Raw genomic sequence first — 18,766 nt, 5'->3', positions numbered from 1 at the left:
CCCCTGCTGCTCAAACCAGGGTATTTGCCCTCCTGCCCAAATACCTGATGAACCTGCATCTCAAAAAATAATATGATTAATACAGTGCTTCTGTCTTAAAATTTTAATGTCACTCAATTTCTTTGGGAAAAAAAATGATTAAACTAAAATTCAAAAAATTATTAAACTAAAAATTATTAAAATGAATTAGAACTTAGGAAAACAAATAGGTAACACAGATTCTAAAGAATGTAAACTTATAGCCATTCAAATATGCATAGCATACTCCACAAACTTTGGGTAGTACATTAAATTGCGTCTCTACATTCTTTGAGGTTCAATGAAAACATTGTTTGTTTGTTTTATTTTGTGTCCTCTGTCCTCAGTGATAGAAAAGTTTGGGAAACTCTGATAAGACTATTGTTGAACATTAGCTCTAGCCGATGATTTGTCCATTTATTCCAAAAAATTTACTAATCATGGACTCTGTGCCAACACTATTTTGACTTTAATTAAGTATTCTCTCTGCTGTTTAAAATCTTATGTAACAGGACAGGTATTTTGTTGCCTTCAGAGAGCACAGTTAGGCAAATAGATGATTTCAAGCTTTTAAGAAAAATACATGTTTATGAAATAGTCTTTTTTAAAATAATCCCACTACCCCTCATCAATTTTGCATTTTTCTACCATAAAAGCTATTATTCTGTCCAAAAAGAAAAAGGTATATTTAAACAGACACCTTTATTTCACTTGTTGCAACAATCTGATTTTCTTTTTCATACTCTAGAGTCAGTCATACAGCACAAAGCACAGAAATTTTGTTTCAGAAAAGCGTTCTATAAACTCTGTAATATTTCAGCCAGGAGGGAATATTTAATACTCCACTAGGTGGTGTCTTTTAGTGATTTTTTTTTTTTTTTTTTTTTTTGGTCTTTCTTTCTTTTTCTTAGTCAGTAGAGCATGATTGTTCTTTTTTTTCTTCATGTCAGGTTATTTTGACTTTGTTATAGAGGCTACCAGGTATATGATGGCAAGACAATAAAGTTTATCTCATCTATCTGCTATCCAGATGTCCAGTTCCTGGTTGTGATGGTCAGGGTCATATAACTGGAAAGTATGCATCCCACCGCAGTGCATCGGGGTGCCCCCTAGCAGCCAAAAGGCAAAAGGATGGGTACCTAAATGGCTCCCAGTTCTCCTGGAAGTCAGTGAAGACGGAAGGTATGTCATGTCCCACTCCAGGATGTGATGGATCAGGACACGTCAGTGGTAGTTTCCTCACACATCGTAGGTGAGTAATTACTCTATCGGTTGTTTTTCTGTTTTTTGACAGTTCTGCTGGGAATTATTTAACATGACTTGTTATGATGTGAATATTTTTCACCCTCTAATCCATCACCTTCGTTTAAGAGAAAAGATAAGACTGAAAACTATACCTAACTAATTAAGTTCTAAGGTTTAGGAAAAGATAATGATTTTTTTTTTTTTTAAATCACAAACTTCTTCAACCACATCAAACTGTTAGAACAAGAAAAACCAAACTCACTGCCATCAAGTTGGATCTGACTCATAGTGACCCCTCCTTGGGTTTCAAAGGCAGTATCACTATGGAAGTAGATTGCCCATCTTCCTTCCAAAGAGTGGCTGGTGGGTTTGAACCACCAGCCTTCTGGTTAGCAGTCAAGTGCCTTAGGTACTACACCTCCAGGACAGTGATTTACAATTAAAAAAAAAAAAATTATGACTCACAGAAGGAAATAAAGTTTAATGTTGTAGACATACACACATACACACAATTATCTGTATGTTTAATTTATCTGGGCAGGCCACACTCAGGACAAAAGGATGGCATTTGGCCCAGTAGCCTCATGTTGAATGCCTAAGCCAAAGATATATCAGGAAATTTTTAAAACAATCAGTTAATCTCATTGTTTTGTACTTATGTCATTTAAAAAGAAAAATAGGCAATTAAATTATTTAGAAGCCTGCTTTGCCAAATCAGTCTCATTGAAAAAGACTTAAGAACCTGTATAAGTAAAGCACAAGAGGCTAATAGATTATAGGAGGCTTTATGTCCTCCAATGTCATGAAAACCAGGTTGGGTAAGATATGTAGTAGAAAATTCAGAAATCTTACAAGAATGCAAACATCATGCCCTTGCATAAATATATTTTACAAGTATTCTATTTCTGCTTCTCTGTATAGTATTTTCTGTACAAATCACATAATGCATGTTGAATTTATTTGTAAAACCCTATTGAAAACAAAAGGAATCAAAAGTTCTTATGCATATCTAACAGAATATGTGATATTGAGCCTTAACATTTTAAGCAAGTTTTGTTTTTAATTACAAAAAAGGAATTCCTGCTCATGTAGAAAATTCAAACAGTATAAATGGACTTAAAGAGCAAAGTTATATTTCCTTTCCATACCCCAGTCTCTCAACTCACTTCCCAAAAGTAGTCAGTTCCTGTGTCTTTCAACAATTGCCTTTTGAATATAAAGCACACTCATCAGTATAGACACATTTGGACACACATCACACATACACATATACCACTCACCATATTTTCTTCCTATACAAATAGATCATAATGTATTGTATATCTCTACATTAGCACAAGAGCCTTGTTTACTTGTTCCAGGGCTTCAAACCATATTAAAATGATTCAGTAATTGCCATCCTAAGCAAGGGCCACTTTTGCATTGCACAGCAACCAAATTTGTTGCCTGTGGTATATTGATTGAGTAGGAAACAAACAGCTCTGCTTCTCTGAAAGATGGCAACCAACCATGCAGTTTGGAATGTGAGTTGCTCTCCAAAGTTCTGCCGATATTGTTGTTCTCCAAAAGTCCTGCCATAGTCCTTCTTCCTGAACGTTTCATGACCCTGGTATAGAAGACTGGATTATTGGCAAGACTCTGGAGGGCAACATAGTGTTGCTCATAGTGCAGCAATTAGCCATCATCTTTGAGCAGGACATAGCTATTTCCTACTCAGGTCAAAATACCATGGGCAACAGATTTGGTTGCTATGCAATGTGTATGTGATCTTTGTTTACAATAATAATTACTGAACCATTTTGAACTAGTTGGAAGTCCTGGTTTTTTTCACTATTATACACCAAAAAATATAGTTGCCTTCAAGTCAATTCCAACCCATGGCAACCTCATATGTGTCAGAGGAGAATTGTGCTCTACGGGGTTTTCAATGGCTGATTTTTCAGAAGTGGATCCCCAGGCTTTTCTTCTGATGTGCCTCTGGGTGGACTCAGACACCAACCTTCCAGTTAACAGCTGAGTGTGTTAACCATTTGCACCTCCCAGGGCCCAGCAAAAAGTACGCATTTATTCTTAGATGGATAAATCCTTCCATATTAACACTCAGAAAACTTCCTCATTCCTCTTCACAGTTACAGAGTATTCCATCATACATCCATGCCATTAGTCTCCTTTCCAAATTTCAATATTCAATATTATGAAGAACTCTCTCTCTCTCTCCCTTTCTCTCTCTATATATATATGTATAATCTTTTTGGAACTCATTTAGAGTTCATATATATAGACATCTCCAGGTCCTTGTGCAAGCACATCTTTAGGATATAGTCCTACAAGCAACATGCTAGTTTTTAAAATTTCAACAGTTAGTACCAAATTATCTTCCAAAAAGATCCTACTTCCCAAAATCTTAGGCTCTTACAAAAACTTTTAAAACTCTGCCCCATATGATATATGCATAATGGTATAAATGCTTTGCTAATCTGACAAATAGAATGAGTTACAATTATTTTTATATATATATTCATATCTTGGAGTAAAGAAAAAAATCTCACCATACGAGAATATTGGGAGCTCTGGTAGCGTAGTGCCTAAGGCACTTGACTGCTAGCCAGAAGGCTGGCGGTTCAAACCCACCAGCCACTCCTCAGAAGGAAGGTTGGGCAATCCTACTTCTGTAGTGATATTGCCTCAGAAACCCAAGAAGGGATCACTATTAGTAGGGTCTGACTCAATGGCATATAACAACAACAATACAAGAATATCAGCATCTGCATAAAGCTAAACACTCTGCAGAGGTCTCACCATTTAGGACAAGTATTCCTCTTGCTTAGATTTTATCCATTTGTTTTTATGAAATAAATATAAACTACCAGATATATATTATTTATTCCTATTTCAAAACCGTTGATTGAATTTACATATTAGGGTCAAGAGAACAAGCAATTGTCTGGAGCCTCCATTGTGCAGGTTATATTGCTTCAGGAAATTATTTCTCACTTTGCTTCAAAATGCTAACTTACCTAAATTTCTTAGTGCAGCTTGTTCAGGGGAATTGCATATCTTAAACACTATTCCAGAGGGAAGAGTTCTAGGAGCACTCGAGTCCCACAGATCAGACATCAGGGTCAGGAGAACTCACATGGGACTGCACTTTGCCCATCATTCCTTGGTGGTAAACTGAGTTCTCAAAGACTTTCCCCAATATTAAGTTCTCAACTCTACATGCCTCAATTCACTCTACTTGACACGCAGATGCTGAAAATGAGATTTATTAATGATTTGAGCCTGCCTATTCTTGGATTTGTGGCTCTCCCTTGCTTTCTTTTATCCTTGTTTTCTTTTATTTTTTATGGGGATGCATCTCACCGGGGTCTCTGACACAGACATGTGTTAGAATTTGTTCAAATGCACTCATCATTACATGCCTGATGGAATCTTGGGGAAGAGATCATATTTAGTGAAGAAAATCACAACTTACAGGCTCCTATTACTCACAATATATAATTGCATATGGGAGCTCTGGTACCATAGCGCCTAAGGCACTTGACTGCTAAGCAAAAGGCTGGTGGTTCAAAGCCACCAGCCACTCCTCAGAAGGAAGGCTGGGCAATCTACTTCCGTAGTGATACCGCCTCGGAAACCAAAGGAGGGGTCGCTATGAGTCGGGTCTGACTCGATGGCACATAACAACAACAACAACAACATTACTAACATAATGTGCTTTGCCTAGAACCTCTTCTTTCTAGAAATGTTCTGTTGTACTGCCCTTGTGGTCTGCAAACAGCTCATTCCCAGAGCTCTATTGGTTTATGCTCCATTTTGTTAGACAACTTACCTTCGCTACAGGGCTATTCAACTCCCTTGTTCACTGAATGGGGCCTAAAGAGCTAGTCTCCAAAATAATCATGTTCATTGCTGACACATGCTTCTAAGCATCTGCACCATCATCCTGTTTGTTGTGAAATGTTTCCGTTGCATCACATAGTCCTAGAATGAATGAAGTTCTTTATATATTTAATGTATTGAGAAGGAATATTTCTTCCCCAGTCCATTTTTGCTGGGACTAAGTGGTGTCTGAATAAAGACAGAGATTATATAAAAGAAAATAAAATGTTTTACTTTATCTTTAGGATTGGCTGGGCCTTGCTAAAAAAAGCAGTGTTCAAAATGAAAAATAGGTCATTCAAAACCAGATGCTTTCTCATATAAACTAGACAAATGTTTCTATTGAGACCTGCTACTGATACTCAGGGAGCTCTGGTAGTGTAGTGCCTAAGGCACTTGACTGTTAACCAGAAGGCTGGCAGTTCAAAGCCACCAGCCACTCCTCGGAAGGAAGATGGGGCAATCTACTTCCATGGTGATACTGCCTCGGCAACTAAAGGAGTGATCGCTATGAGTCGGGTCCGACTCCATGGCACATAACAACAACAACATCTGATACTCAAAAAATAGAAAAGACTACAGTTCCTTCTCCCCCTAATTATAGATGACATATTTTAAAAACACAAGCCCTTATGATAAATTCATTTCTGTTATTTCTTGAGTGTTTGAACAATTATTCCCACAAGGAGGCTTCTTCCTAAGAATAATTGTCAGAGTCAGTCACACCTGAACCAGTAGCAACAATGAGTTATCTACCAAGGGCTGAGCTGCGGGGGTGGGGGGGGGGTGGCAGGGAGTTGCTTTGTGTCCTAAGGACCAATTCAGGTTCCTGTTATCTTTTGAATGGATATAATTATAGAAGCAACTAAGTTGAGATTTCCAGGATCAAATATAAAAGGCTTATCCTTTCCAGAAATGGACCAAACCACAGACAAATCAAATCACAAAGCCTTGAAAGCAAGAGTCACCACTTAGGAACTAAACTCAAAATCATTTGGAGAAAAAAAAGTGGGGGGAGGACCAGGTGTGCTGGTTTGATAGAGCCTGGTGGAACCACTGAGACTATGGCCTCTAACTACTCTTCAGGTCTGGAATTGAACCCACATCTGTGGTTTCCAGCCAAACAGAAGACAGGTATCTGAGTTGAACATTTACCTGAGGTAGATACACTCCTTGGAGAGAACAATCATGGGAGAAAGAAGGGCTGCTTATGCACAGGGAGACAGCTCAAGGGGGCAGGAGTGCATGGAGGGGTAGACACTGGGAAGAGGTAACTGTGGGGAGGAAGTGGGAGGGGAGCTGTTGCATTGTGGTATACTGTGGTCAATGTCATGAGACAAAGTATATGTGAACTGCTGTATGGAAAGTGAATTTGCTCTGTAAATCTTCACCCAAATCACAATAAAAAAAATTTGTTTAAATTAAAATAAAAAATAAAATGTTAAAGAGCAAAGATGTCACTTTAAAAAAAAGTCACCACTTAGATAATTCTATGACAACTAGAAGTCACTATAGAAAATCCTTATTTTATACAGAAGAGTGTTGAAGTCCAGGTAATATGGGTCAGAAAAATTTGCCTCAGTCTCAGTTAACACAAACTGAGGAAGTGTTAAGGTCTATACCAAGGGAAGTCAACAAGAGCTAATACATAGTATATACAACGTGTTAATTCCATTCATTGAGCATTACATGATTTTTACTGTTTGCCAACCTTGCATCAGTTACAACAGAGCCTAAGATGGTGAAATATGACACTTGACTCCACTAGCTCAAAACCTCATGGTGAAGACACATGTTTACATAAAGCATATTGAATAGGATAGATGCAAAAATCAGTGAAAGGATGATAAGGGATTATGCAGTAGAAGAGATTGATTTTACACCTGGAGAAATCTGAGAAGGCTTCATAGAAAATTTAGACTTTTAGGTATATTTGAAAGGAAATCTTAAACTACAACCCAGCTATCTCTTCTGAGTCCCTGACTGATATATTCATTAATTTGTTTCATTCAACTAACATTTATGAAGAATCTACAGTGTGGGTCATTGTGCCAAGTTCTGGAAATACAAAGATGAATACTACAATCTCTGTCATTAAGAAGAGAGGAAGATTAGATAGGTAGAGACAAGTATTGATTTGGGTGAAGAGAAGGGCAATATACTAATTATGAGTAATCAACATGGAGGCATTGAGGAAAAGGAAGATAGAGAGAGGTACATGATAGGTACAGAGAGCAAAAAATGAACCATTTTGCACTGACTGCATTGTCAGTGAAGGCAAACATTGATATATGGGTGGATAGATGGGTGGACAGGCTGAACTGTTAGGTATGTCCCATGCAGGGAAGAGTGTGCCCAAGACCATGTATAGGGTGGGCAGACAATGTTTCTACAAGTATATTTTTATGTTCTGTTAGAATTCCCAGGTATATAGTAGAGTTGACAAGGTTGTAGTCACTTCTTGGCCGCAGCCAGCTACCCAGAGGGAGCAAGTAATTGGACCTGTGAGCTCAGGACCATAGTTGCAGGGGACAACAAGGTCAGTTGGCATAACATACTACACTAAGGCACTTGACTGCTAACCAGAAGGCTGGCGGTTCAAACCCACCAGCCACTCCTCAGAAGGAAGATGGGGCAATCTACTTCTGTAGGAATACGGCCTCAGAAACCCAAGGAGGGGTTGCTATGAGTCAGATCTGACTCGATGGCACATAACAACAACAACTACACAAAAGCGTTGTTCCACATTCTACTTTGGCGAGTAGCAACTGGGATCTTAAAAGCTTGCAAGCAGCCATCTAGATGCAACGATGAGTCTCTCCTCATCCAGAGCAAAGAACAATAAAGAAAACCAAAGATGCATCAAAACAATTAGTCCAAGTGACTGGTACACCAAGCAATCCTCAGCCTATATGGCTATGAGACCAGAAGAACTAGATAATGCCAGGGTACACTGTCAACCACTCAGAGGGGGATCTATGTAGGAGATCCTGGATATAGTGGGAGAACAATATGGAACAAAACTCAAAATCATTAAAAAAAAAAACAAAAACACCAGGTTTGCTGGTCCAATAGAGCCTGATGGAACCACTGAGACTATGGCCCCTACTTGCCCTTCAGGTCTGGAACTGAACCCACTCCTGTGGCTTCCATCCAAACAAAAGACAGGCATATGAGCTGAACATATTAGGTAGATACACTCCTTGGAGAGATCAACTATGGGAGAATAAAGGGCTGTATATGCACAAGGAGACACCTCATGGAGGCAGGAATACATGGGATGGAAGGACACAGGGAAGAGGTAACTATGGGGAGGAAGTGAGAGGGGAGCTTTTGCATTCTAGTAAATTGTAGTCAATGTCATGAGACAAAGGGTATGTGAGCTGCTGTATGAAAAGTGAATTTGCACTGTAAACTTTCACCCAAATCACAATAAAAATTTTAAAAAAGAACAGAAGAAGAGACTATGGTTAGCAGAGACCGGCTAAATAAAAAAAAGATGCTATAATGCAGTAATGCTTGGCTACAGACCAGGACAAGATATTGTTGAGCAGAGGAGAAACATGTGGTCTACCAGCTGTTGTCAAGTCAATCCTGAGTCATCACAACCCTATGTATGACGAGAGTAAACAGGAAAGGCTTTCCCCAGACATGAGATTTTGGATAAAAAGATTAACCTTTAGATAATAATATTCTATTAAAGGGGGTTTAAATAGAGGGTCGAGTCTGTGTTTTACACATGTCATTCTGGTGGCTGTGTGGAAGATGAGTTTGATGAGATAAAGACTGGGAACAGGAGGACAAGTTAGACAGTTTCCAGTGATTCAAGTGAGAGATGACGAGGGCCTGACTTTTGATGATGGTAGAAAAGACAGAAGATTAGAGATATGTTTAGGAACTGAAACCAGTAGGATCTGATGAATGAATATTGAAGGAGAAAAGTTGCCAAGCCCTTAACAACAGTATGAATGGTGAAATCAAGAACACAAGAAAATAAGTAAATTTGGGAAAAGGTAGGAGAAGATGATTATTTCATCTTAAATATGATTGTTTGAGGTTTGGTGAGACTTTGATGTGGGACTGACCAGCAGGCAACTGAAATTGAGAGAGAAGTGTCTTAGACAGAGCAATGTAGGGATCAGAAACTTCTACATTATAATTAGACTAAGGCATCACACCGAAATGAATAGAATGAGAAGAGCAGACAGCAAAAGACAACTCTAGGAAACACTAACATTTAATGGAAAGTGGAGGGGATGTGGAACGAGGCCATGAAAAAGACAGAGATGAGACAGGCAGAGTTAAGAGAATAGGGAGTCTTGTTGATGGGGCAAAGGCAATTCAAAAAAGAGAAAGCAATATAATGTAGCAGAGAGACCCAATAAGAGCATTTATAAAATGATTATTGGATTCTAAATACAGAATGGTGTTGGCATTAAAAACCTCAACAGAGTGGTTTCATAAGATGATTAGGGAAAGGACCAGATGCCAAAACAAGATTGAAATAGGTCAAGGGCCAGATGGAAGATGTCAAAGTGGAAACAGAGGACGCAACTAATCTTGCTAGAAGTTTAGAAGAGAAGAAGGTAAACCACATTTGGTAGTAACTAGAAGTGGTTTGAGATATAGGGGAGGGTTTTATAAGAAGAGAAAAACTTGGATATGTTGTTTTTCTGAAGAGAAGAAACCAGGAGAGAGAAGGAATTTAAAGACACAGAAGGGAACAGAAAGATTTACTGGAGCAGGTATATAGTAGAGCTGACAAGGGACAAGGTTGTAGTCACTTCTTGGTCACAAGGGCCAGAGGCACTGAGTAGTTGAACCTGTGGGCTTGGGACCATAGTCACAGGAGACATCAAGCTCAGTTGGCATAACATACTACACAAAACATTGTTCCACCTCCTACTTTGGCAAGTAAGTGACTGGGATCTTAAAACCTTACAAGCATCCATCTAGAATCAGTGATGGGTCTCTCCTTGTCCAGAGCAAAGAAGAATGAAGAAAGCCAAAGATTCATGGAAAGTATTGGTGCTAGCAACTGGTACACCATGTGATCTACAGCCTATACAACTATGAGACCAGAACTAGATGGTGCCCAGCTACCACTGTCAACCATTCAGTGGGGGATCTATGTAGGAGATCCTGGATAGAGAGGGAGAACAATGTGGAACAAAACTCAAAATCATTTGGAGAAAAAAAATAAGGGGAATCAGGTTTGCTGGTCTGATGGAGCCTGGTGGAACCACTGAGACTATGGCCCCTAGCTGCCCTTCAGGTCTGGAATTGAACCCACACCTGTGGTTTCCAGCCAAACAAAAGATAGGCATATGAACTGAACATTTACCTGAGGTAGATACACTCCTTGGAGAGAAATATCATGGGAGAAAGAAGGGAGACAGTGCACAGGGAGACAGTTCAGGAGGCAGGAGTGCATGGAGGGATGGACACAGGGAAGAGGTGACTGTCAGGAGGAAGTGGGAGGGGAGCTGTTGCATTGTGGTGAATTGTGGTCAATGTCATAAGACAAAGTATATGTGAACTGCTGTATGGAATGTGAATTTGCTCTGTAAATTTTTCACTGAAATCACAATTAAAAATAATAATAAAAGAATGAAGAAAAAAAGATTTACTGGAGCAAGATCTTGCTAGAGGTCAATATACATTGAGTCAAAGGCAAGATAAAGGTATGAATGAAGAAGGGTAAATGTGGATATAATACATTAGTAAGTGAGGGCAAGTAAGAAGTTAAAATCACTCTTGAAATAATTTCATCATAGGAAGCATGGACATCTGCTAACAGATAAGAGTGAGTGGGGGCTACTTAGGCAGAGGAATTAAGGGGAGTGGGAAACATTAAGAATTATAGTTAAGAGCAATATGAAAAAGGATGGAGACTAGTAGAATGAATAATGGTGAGGCTGAGGACCCAGCTGAAATCAGTAACCATTCATTGGTTGTGGATTTTTCAGTCTGAGGAAGAGAGGTAGTGTTTGCTGCCATAACACTCAGCCATCTGGGTGTGGAAAAGAGAAATGGAGCGTTGTGAGCTTTGGGGACTTGCAGGGAGCATGAAATAGAGGAATGAAGAAATTGAGAATGTTGATAGTAGAGTGACTCAGAGGAGCTAGCATGGGGTCCAGGATAGTAGAAAAGGACAGAAATCTAAACTCTCAACAGGCGTACACAGTTCCTCGTGATCTAGCCATGCTTCTTTCTCCAGTGTCCTCTCCCAGCAACCCATTAGCTAGCCATTCTGAGCTACTGAAATTAATTGCTTGTAGGAATCATGGTATTTCACACCTCTGTGCCTTCCCATTACCTAGCATACCATTTTCTCCATCTCCCCATCCACTTCATAAAGGTCTCATTCTTCAAAATAATTTTAGTTGAGTTTATTATGTGTCAGGAAGAATTCTAAGCATCTTAGTATATTAAGCCTTTAATCTTCATAGTAACTCAATTATAATAATTATGTCTATTTTAAAGATAAGGAAATTGAGGTAAAGAGAATTTAAGTGCCTTGTCCAAGGGCATATAGTTAGTAAAAGACAGAACCAGAGTTCAAACCCAGATAAGTTGACTTCACCAATTCATTGCTCTTCTCTCTTCATGATTCTGCTCTTTTAAAAAAAAAAAAAAAACTTGGGGAAACCTCCCCTGACTTCCTCTCTCCAAGTAGAGTGATACCTTCCTCTTTGGCCCCCTTTGGAATGACTGCAATATTTGTCATGCTCTATTGTAACTATCTGTTTGCATGCATTAGCCCCCACTGAACTAAGAGTATCTTCAAGACAGGGAACATTTTTTATTTGTGTGCGTATCCTCAGTACTTGGGTAGGTGCCCTATTATGGTTAAGACCTTGGCCGACCTTAGCAAACACCACACATATAAATAGAAGATGCTGATGGATTAAGTTGTTCTTTACTGAAAGCATTCTCTGGTGATAAATTCATATTCTAAAGTCAGGGAGTAGGAAAACTACAGTTTTGGCAACTACGTTACATGCAGACTACAAAACCTACAGCCTTGCTACCTCAGATCTTTTCCTAATGGATACCCTTTAAAGACCCAGTATGGATACTCTTGCCTTTCCCCAAGCTAGCTACTTCCACCTCTCTCCACATTTTCTCTGTGCTTCCTTCTTCATATTCCTGTGCTGGTCAGAGGGGATATGAAAGACATCATCAGGGACTCCTTCAGACCAGGTGGCAGTTTGTTTGTTTGTTTGTTATTAAAGCATATTGAAAAAAAAATCATACCTCATTTTGCAACACAAGAAGGAATGGTCCCTAATATTTGAGATTTTTTGTGGACAGAAAGAGATAAGGAAAAGGAAAAATGGGTTAAGGGGAAGGTGGTCTCTCTACAGACACTGTAAATTTTCTACAAGAGACATCCAGAACATTTTTGTTCAGCGCTAGCCCGAGTACTGAATTGGTGGCTTTACTGGCCTCCTGCTCCCAGGAAACTACCTACCAGTGTCTAGGTTTTGGTACTTTGGCAGCCCTTTAATATCAAACTTTTAATGGTCTAACCAGTTGCCATGCTTGTGGGAAAAGAGTGAAAATTTTCTCTATATTTTATTTAAGACCCTACAATTTGTTTTGTTGCTAAAGATAAGTTGTTGTGTGCCGTCAAGTCAGACCTGACTCATAGCAACCCCTCCTTGGGTTGCCATATCACTACGGAAGTAGATTGCCCAAACCTTCCTTCCGAGGAGTGGCTGGTGGGTTTAAACAGCCAGCCTTCTGGTTAGCAGTCAAGTACCTTAGGCACTAGGCTACCAGAGCTCCCAAAGGAGAATAGGTAAATGGAAACCACCATTATCCACAAAGAATTCATTTCAAACCTGAGTACTTCAAAGAAGTATTCTCTGCCAGAGTGTTGTAATTCTTGAAATGAAGGAGGGAGATTTGAAGTTGATATCGTATTGAGGAAATAATTATGCTCTTTTGTGCTGGGCAGGGAGTGTGGGGCCTCTTGTCCCTTGAGAGAGCAGCTCTGCATACCAACCATTGTTTAAGACTCCTCTCCTCCCACATCCAGCCTCAGAAAAAGAGATTAGGACTCAACTAGTGATGCTATGATGAGCTACAGATGGTAAGAAATGCAGTTTCCATAAGTCTTCATTCTTTCCCTCCCATTTGAAAGAGTTAAAATGGCTTCACTGTTTATCCTCAGAGCCATTTCTTCTGGATAATTGGCTGTATTGTCCCAAAATTATTTGAGAAAATTTGGGGGTGATTTGAGTCACTACCCTTTGCAGTGAGACTTCCTGCTCAGCCCCTGGGTTCTCCGCATCAAGTGGTCTTTTGGCCAGTCCCCCAATGCCCACTAACAGACACCCGTTACTGCTACTGCTCCTAAAAGCACTTCATATGGTCCAACTCTTTTTTTCATCTAATACGTATTTTAGCATTTGACAGGAAGCATTGGGGAGGGGAAGACTCAGATCTAACATCTGTCTCAAACTCTGAATCCCAAAGGGCACCATGAAGAGTTAAAAAGCTAAAGGTTACATCTGTTAGGGCTCCTTTGCCTGAAACAGCAAATATTTTTGTACAGTATTTTCTGGGGGGCGGGGGGGGGATAGAATACAGTCATATTTTATTTTTACAGGAATCTTTTCTCCTAAAGCACTTTCACATTCACCATATCATCATTATATCCCCAGAGTCTAGTAAGCATTCAACAAATGCTGAATGAATAAACTTAAGCTTCAAAATAATCTTGAAGAGCAAGCAGCTTGTAAAGCTGAACTATCATTTGTTGCACGAGCACTATGTTAGTTTTCTAATAGCTTCAAAATTAGTTTTCTAAAGTACCACAAAATTAGTGGCTTAAAATGATACCATTCATTATCTCAGTTTCTGTAAGTCAAGAATTTTAGCCTAGCAAAAGTGGATGCTCTGCTCAGGGTGTCACCAAACTGAAATCAAGGGATCAAAGCTACATTTCTACCTGGAGCTCAGGTTTCACTTCTAAACTCAACAAGATTCCTGGCAGAATTCACTTCTCTGTGGTTATAGATGTGAGGTCTCTGTTTCTTGCTGGCAGTTGACCAGGTGTACTCTTAGTTCCTTGAGATCACTCTCAAGTTCTAGGCATATGGCACCCTCACAACATGGCAACTTACTTTTTCAAGGCCAGCAGGACAATCTCCAGTCTGCTTCAAGGAATCTTTTATAATATACCCTAATCATGAAAGAGGGGAGCTCTGGTAGCATAGTGGCTAAGGCACTTGACTTAACCAGAAGGCTGGCGGTTCAAACCCACCAGCCACTCCTCGGAAGGAAGATGGGGCAATCTACTTCTGCAGTGATACTGCCTCGGAAACCCAAGGAGGGGTCGCTATGAGTCAGGTCTGACTCGACGGCACGTAACAACAACAACAACAATCATGAAAGTGCCTATCCCATAATATTCACTGATCTCACCTATATCAAGAGGAGGGTGTGTATACCAGGGAACAGTACCTTTGAAGACCATCTTAGAATTCTACCTATCACAAGCACATTATTTTGGCCACTGTGCTCAGATCTTTGGAGGAATAAAACATTTAATATAATCGACCCCAAGAGACTTTGTCCATTATAATTTTATAAAGAAGAACAATCTACAAACAAAGAATAACAACCAAGGTAATTTTACCTCCAATAAACAGATGTAGAATCTGACTTCTTAAGAGCTTTAATGTCCAGATATGTGAATTAATCTCAGGTTTAAAAAAAAAAGAAAAAAACTTTGAAGTTCCCATAATTAGTGCCTGTAGATAAAGCTATAACCCCAATCTTTTGATTTTCCTTAAACATTTCTGATAATACAATACCATCCTCAATTCTTAGGTGAACAATAACTTTTCAGGAACATAGCAAATAGTAAATGTGTACTGAATGTGATTGCATTACAACACCTATTTATACATTTTCCTACAAATACATACAGTCAATTCTTGTTATCTGTGGTAGTTATGATCTATAAAGTGGCCACAAACACTAAATTAGTGAAGACTGAACCATTGCTCTTAGGGGAAATTCAGAGTTAAGTTCCTGGGAGCCTCTGGTCACATTTTCATCAACCAATCAATACATAAAACTGTTTTATATGCATTTTTGTTTAAAAAACACTCTATTTAATATATATTGTTGATTGATTAACATTGAACTCATGGCCAATATCACTATCACTTCTTCCTGAACGAAGCTTATGAAACACATGTATTTTCCTCCTAAGTCATGTTGCACACAGTCTTCTTGCCCTTAGAAATAGTAGACAGCACTTCAACACTATGCTTGGGGAGCATTTTAAACAACAAAATCAGCAACAAAAAGCACAAAAAACCACATACTAAGTTGACTGTGAAAAGGACATCTGTTTTACAATACAAGAACTAAACAAGATGGCAGAGCATTGCCTTGTTTGACCTTATATGGATTGACCTCACATGGGACTGTACCTGTTGGGTGACTCAAAATTTTCACTAGTCTACACGTTTGCAAATGACTACAAAAGTGTCATGAGTTTTGATTTGGATTACAAATAAATTTGACTAGGTAAGTGAATTGACAACTACAGAATCTGCAAATAATGAAGAGTGAGAGTGTTTTTCTGTAACTAAACTATTTTCTATTTTCAGTTTCTACCCCACTATGACAAGAACTAGGAGCTCTGGTAGCATAGTGCCCAAGTCGGGTCCCACTTGATGGCAAATAACAACAACAACATGACAAGAACTTAATCTAGCTCAGTTCAGTGCCTCATTTATCTATTCTCACCAAAATGACAAAAAAAAAAAAAACCTCACTGCCATTGGGTTGATCCCAAGGGTTTCTGAGGTGGTATCTCTACAGAAGTAGATTGCCCAATCTTCCTTCTAAGGAGTGGCTGGTGAGTTTGAACTGCCAGCTTTCTAGTTAGCAGTCAAATGCCTTAAGCTAACTGACAGGGGACTTTGACTAGGATCAATCATTGGGTGAGCAAAGCACACCATTGAGCTGTTGATGTTTTTGTCATTTCTTTGATTATCAGTCTACTTAGATTGTCACTTCATTTTTCCTTCTCCCAACCGAAAAGCCTCTTTAGGTCTAATTTTTCTTGGCTGTTTTGCATCACTCCAGGCCTTCAAGAAAGGGAGTAGGGCCATCTAAGATCTTCCACCAACTCTATGCTGTTCTTGAAAAGTTACAGCTTTCTATACAATGCTAAGCAAGGTGAGGGAAAGGGTTGGAGATGGAGAGGTAAAAATGGGGAAGATAACCAAGAAAAGGAGAAGTGAGCTAATGTGTACTGCAGATTCTCGTAAAACATGTGAGGATACTGCCAGGTGTCTCTGAAATCAGGGATTCAAGGCAGGTTGAAAACAGAGGATTCATAGAAAAAAATACATAAGAAATAGTCAAGTGGGGGGTGTAAGGAGAATTTTTGCTTAGGGGGCATTAGTTAATGGTGGTGAAATAATTCAGAAAATGAAGGTGAGAATGATTATACAACACGAAGAACAGTAAACAATCTCACTGAATTATACCTGTAGAAATTTTCAAATGCTTGTGTGTTTACATTTTCACTATACTAAAAATTGAAGGAAAATAAAAATAAGAAAGAAGCAGTAATCTTACTCCTAGACTCCCTACCTCCCACCTACAGATGATCGTCCCTCCTTCACACCACACACCTGCAGATGAGAATGAGAGAAGCTCTGGACTGGGACAGTAGATACAGCAGAAAACAGGAATGAGCCATTTTACTAAAATTAGGGAAATGAAGTGAAATGATGAGGCTCAACTCCAGCTTCTTCCCTTCTTGTCTTACAGAATCTAGCAATGGCAATTACCTTATACAATATTCTCAACTACGCCCACACCTACTCTAGACAAACAACAGGTTGGGCTGAGGGATGGTTGTTTTAGGATCATCTCAATTTCATGTCTGGCTGTGGGTGCTGGCAGTTGGCTGATGTCTGCTTTCAGCTGGGACATCAGGGATCACTGAGCCACATATCTGCTATCATCTAGCAGAGCTAGTCTAAGCATATGCACAGGTAGGTAGTTACAGACTTCTGAAAAACAGGAAGAAGGCAGCCCCACTGTGCCAGTGTTTATTAAGCCTCTGTTAGCATGACATGTGCTAATTGGCCAAAGCAATTCACAAGGATGATCTACCCTGTCAACATAGAAGGGCATTGCCAGAAAGCCTGATAAAGGTAGGGGAGTAATTTAGAGCCATTCTTAAAATAATACATAATAATAAAGGAATATAATCAGAGCAATTAACAGGGTTTAGCTGTGAATGGGTATCAACTCAACTGCACACAACAGTTATGAACAAAAGTTGTACTTAAGCAATGTAATTACAAGGAGGGTGATGGGAAGGAAAGAGGATGGATGATGTGAAGAAATGAAAAACCTGTCTTCTAAAGAAAACAGTCGTCATGTCTAAATCAAGACAGAGCAGTAAAAACATTGAAATAAATATAAGAAGATACTGAAAAAAATTACTGAAAAGAGTTGCCCCTAGAGAGTAAACTAGGGAGAGATGGAGCAGCAATTTGCTGTTTTTTATTATAAGCCTTGTAGTGCGACTTAACATTCATGTTCCTTATTTTTTTTAGTGTTTTTTTCTTTGGGGGCGGGGGGAGAGGAAGTGGTGGTGGTTACATCTGGCTAGCTAGCTTGCTGGCTATCTATTTATTTATTTATTTATTGTCTACCCTCTAGTTAGTAGCTTACCCTCCCTTGCCCACTCACCCTTGGTAATGGTAAGAGAATATTTCTTTTTTCGTGAAACTCTTTTCTTGCCTTTTTACAATAGTGGTCTCATACAACATCTGTCATTTTGTGATTGACTAATTGCACTCAGCATAATGGCCTCTAAGTTCATCCATGTTATAAGATGTTTCACAGATACATCATTGCTCTTTAACATTGCATAGTATTTCATTGTATGTATGTACAATAGTTTGTTGATCCATTCCTCTGTTGGTGAGCATTTAGGTTGTTTCCATGTTTTTGCTTTTGTGAATAGTGCAGAGATGAACATGGATGTGCATATATCTGTTCATGTCACGGCTCTTATTTCTCTAGGATATATACCTACTAGTAGGATTGCTGCATCATATGGTGTTTCTATTTCCAGCTTTTTAAGGAAGTGTCATACCATTTTCCACAATGCATGCACCATTTTACAACACCATCAATCAGCAGGGTATGACTGTTACAGGCTCTCCACACCCTCACCAGCATTTGTTGTTTCCTGGTTTTTTGAACTTTGCTATTAGTGCTGGGGTGAGATGACATCATATTGTTGTTTTAATTTGCATCTGTCTGATGGCTAATGATTGCTAGCATTTCTTCATGTGTTTGTTAGCTCCTTGAATGTGCCTTTGGTGAAGTATCTGTTCATATCTTCTGCCCATTTTTAAACTGGATTAGTTGTCCTTTCATTGTTGAAGTGTTGAAGTTTTCTATAAATTTTAGAGATTAGCCCCTTTTCCAGTACATCATTGCCAGAAAATATTTTCCAGTCTGTGGGTTCTCTTTTTACTCTTTCAGTGAAATCTTTTGATGTACTTAAGTGTCAAATTTCTCTGGTAGCATAGTGGCTAAGACACTTGCCTGCTAACCA

General features: G+C 39.1%; 1 protein-coding gene across 1 annotated transcript in view; it reads left to right on the top strand.

Annotated features, from left to right (window-relative positions):
• The window catches only part of MYT1L (myelin transcription factor 1 like), a 280,476-nt gene that overhangs the window by 201,251 nt on the left and 60,459 nt on the right, over positions 1-18,766 (top strand). Inside the window, exon 16 of the mRNA XM_042781958.1 lies at positions 1,049-1,270. Coding sequence (XP_042637892.1) covers positions 1,049-1,270 — 222 coding nt within the window. The remainder of the gene's footprint in view (positions 1-1,048; positions 1,271-18,766) is intronic.

Source organism: Orycteropus afer, unplaced genomic scaffold (genome assembly GCF_000298275.1).
Source record: "Orycteropus afer afer isolate SDZICR_OR568_19922 unplaced genomic scaffold, OryAfe1.0 scaffold00204, whole genome shotgun sequence".
NCBI lineage: Eukaryota > Metazoa > Chordata > Mammalia > Tubulidentata > Orycteropodidae > Orycteropus > Orycteropus afer.
The sequence above is the reverse complement of the archived record's forward strand: the minus strand, read 5'-3'. Positions and strand labels throughout refer to the sequence as shown.